The sequence below is a fragment of the Myotis davidii genome, unplaced genomic scaffold, assembly GCF_000327345.1.
Source record: "Myotis davidii unplaced genomic scaffold, ASM32734v1 scaffold1367, whole genome shotgun sequence".
NCBI classification, from domain to species: Eukaryota; Metazoa; Chordata; class Mammalia; order Chiroptera; family Vespertilionidae; genus Myotis; species Myotis davidii.
Window position 1 is genome coordinate 37,125 of NW_006297751.1, and position 1,758 is coordinate 38,882.

At 51.0% G+C, this 1,758-nt stretch overlaps 1 protein-coding gene across 1 annotated transcript in view; it reads right to left on the reverse strand.

Annotated features, from left to right (window-relative positions):
* Nucleotides 1-480: 480 nt before the first annotated feature.
* LOC102752315 (complement C3 alpha chain-like) overlaps nucleotides 481-1,758 on the reverse strand; it is a 12,990-nt gene continuing 11,712 nt past the window's right edge. Inside the window, exons 7-9 of the mRNA XM_015570229.1 lie at nucleotides 1,145-1,265; nucleotides 842-931; nucleotides 481-626 (exon numbers count right to left, since the gene is read on the reverse strand). Coding sequence (XP_015425715.1) covers nucleotides 496-626; nucleotides 842-931; nucleotides 1,145-1,265 — 342 coding nt within the window. The 3' untranslated portion in view covers nucleotides 481-495. The remainder of the gene's footprint in view (nucleotides 627-841; nucleotides 932-1,144; nucleotides 1,266-1,758) is intronic.

Genomic DNA, 1,758 nt, shown 5'->3' on the forward strand with positions numbered 1-1,758 from the left:
TGGGCACAGCCCCAGCCGCTCACAACTCACCCCATACACAAGGACAGTTACTTCTGTCCACTGTCACTCACAACCACCATCTCTTACACACAGCCACATATGGTCACACTCACTACAACAGCATCTCACACATAGTCACCTACAGCCTTGCACACAATTATAGCCACTCACAACTCATGGTATACACAGGGACAGCTACGCCTATCCACTGTCACCATCTCACACAATCATAGCTGTTTACAACCACACTCTCAGACATACACAACCACATCTACTCACAAACACCTTTGTTCACACTCTTGCACATACCCAGCCCAGTCATAACCATGGTTCCCCAGCAATCATGGCCTCTAATAACACACGCACTAGTCACCCACAACCATAGCCTGAAACACATGGACCTGTGGCCACTCACAGCCAGTCACACATACAACCATGACCACACCTGCCATCGCATAGTCTCACCCACACAACCACAGCCACACACATCATCACTCACACACAATCACACCTGCACGTGTGTCTCCCCATCCGTTCCTTACCATAGTCCACTCCTGGCTCACATGCCTTGTCCAGCCGGTCATCTGGGGTGACCTGCTCATCTGACTGGTGCATGAAGCAGCTCTCTGCGGGGTGGGTTGGCAGGGGAAATGACCTAAGTTCCACTTCTCACCCAGGGCCCGCCACCCATGGGTGTGGTCATCCCTAGACCCATCCCTCTTGGTGTCCCCTGGGTGTGGGCTTTTGGGGCCCCTTGCATCACCACCAAAGAAGGGGGGACAGGTGGGGGCGGGGTATCAAGTGGGCGTGGCCTCCCACTTCCTGGCTCCTGTGCACCCACCCTCAGCGCAGCGGCATATTTCATTGTGGCAGATTTTGCTCAGCAATCCATCTTCCTTCTCCGGGTGGTAGAACCGGGTACAAGACTCATCTGTGTGCAGAGGGAGTAGGAGGCATCAGAGAGCTAAGGCCTCCACCCAAGACCATGCCTGCGGGGCTCAGGTTCCCAACTCCAGTCCCTCAGACCTGGGGATGCTAGGTCCTGAACCCTGGGACTCCCAGGTCCCCAATCACCAAGCCCTGGGACCCCCATCTTATAGAACTTTGGGACCCTCAGACCCCAGGCCTGAGGTTGGCTGCTCACCCAGGTTGTAATAGGAGTACACCTTGACTGCCCCTGGCTGGATAAGCCCCACATTAAAGTACTGGTGAACTTTGAAGGATACACAGTCCTCTTGATCATGTGAAATCTGGGAAAAGGAGGAGGTGAGTCAGTGGGGTGCCATGGGAGGGAGTCCAGCATAAGGAGAAACGGGGGATCAAAGAGGAGTGATCTGTGTGGAGAGCATGGCGGTGGGGAGGGGAGGTGAGAAGTGGCAAAGATTAATGAGCAGGTCAACAAATCTATTTTCTTTTTCTCCAAGGCTCATGGCTAGATTACACTTCTCAGCCTCCCTTTCCATTTGGTGTGACCATGAAATTGAATTCTGGCCAACAGATTGCTATCTGTGCCCCTAAAAACACCCCATAGTTATCAATACTGCACTGCATATTTGAAAGCTGGTAATATAGTAAGTCTTAAAAGTTCTCACCCCACACACACACGCACACACACAATTAAAACTATGAGGTGGTACATGTGCTAACTAACCTTACTGTGGTCATCATTTTCCAATATACATATATCCAACCATTGCATTGTATATCTTAAACGTACACAGTGTTATATGCCAATTATATCTCAATAAATCTGCAAAT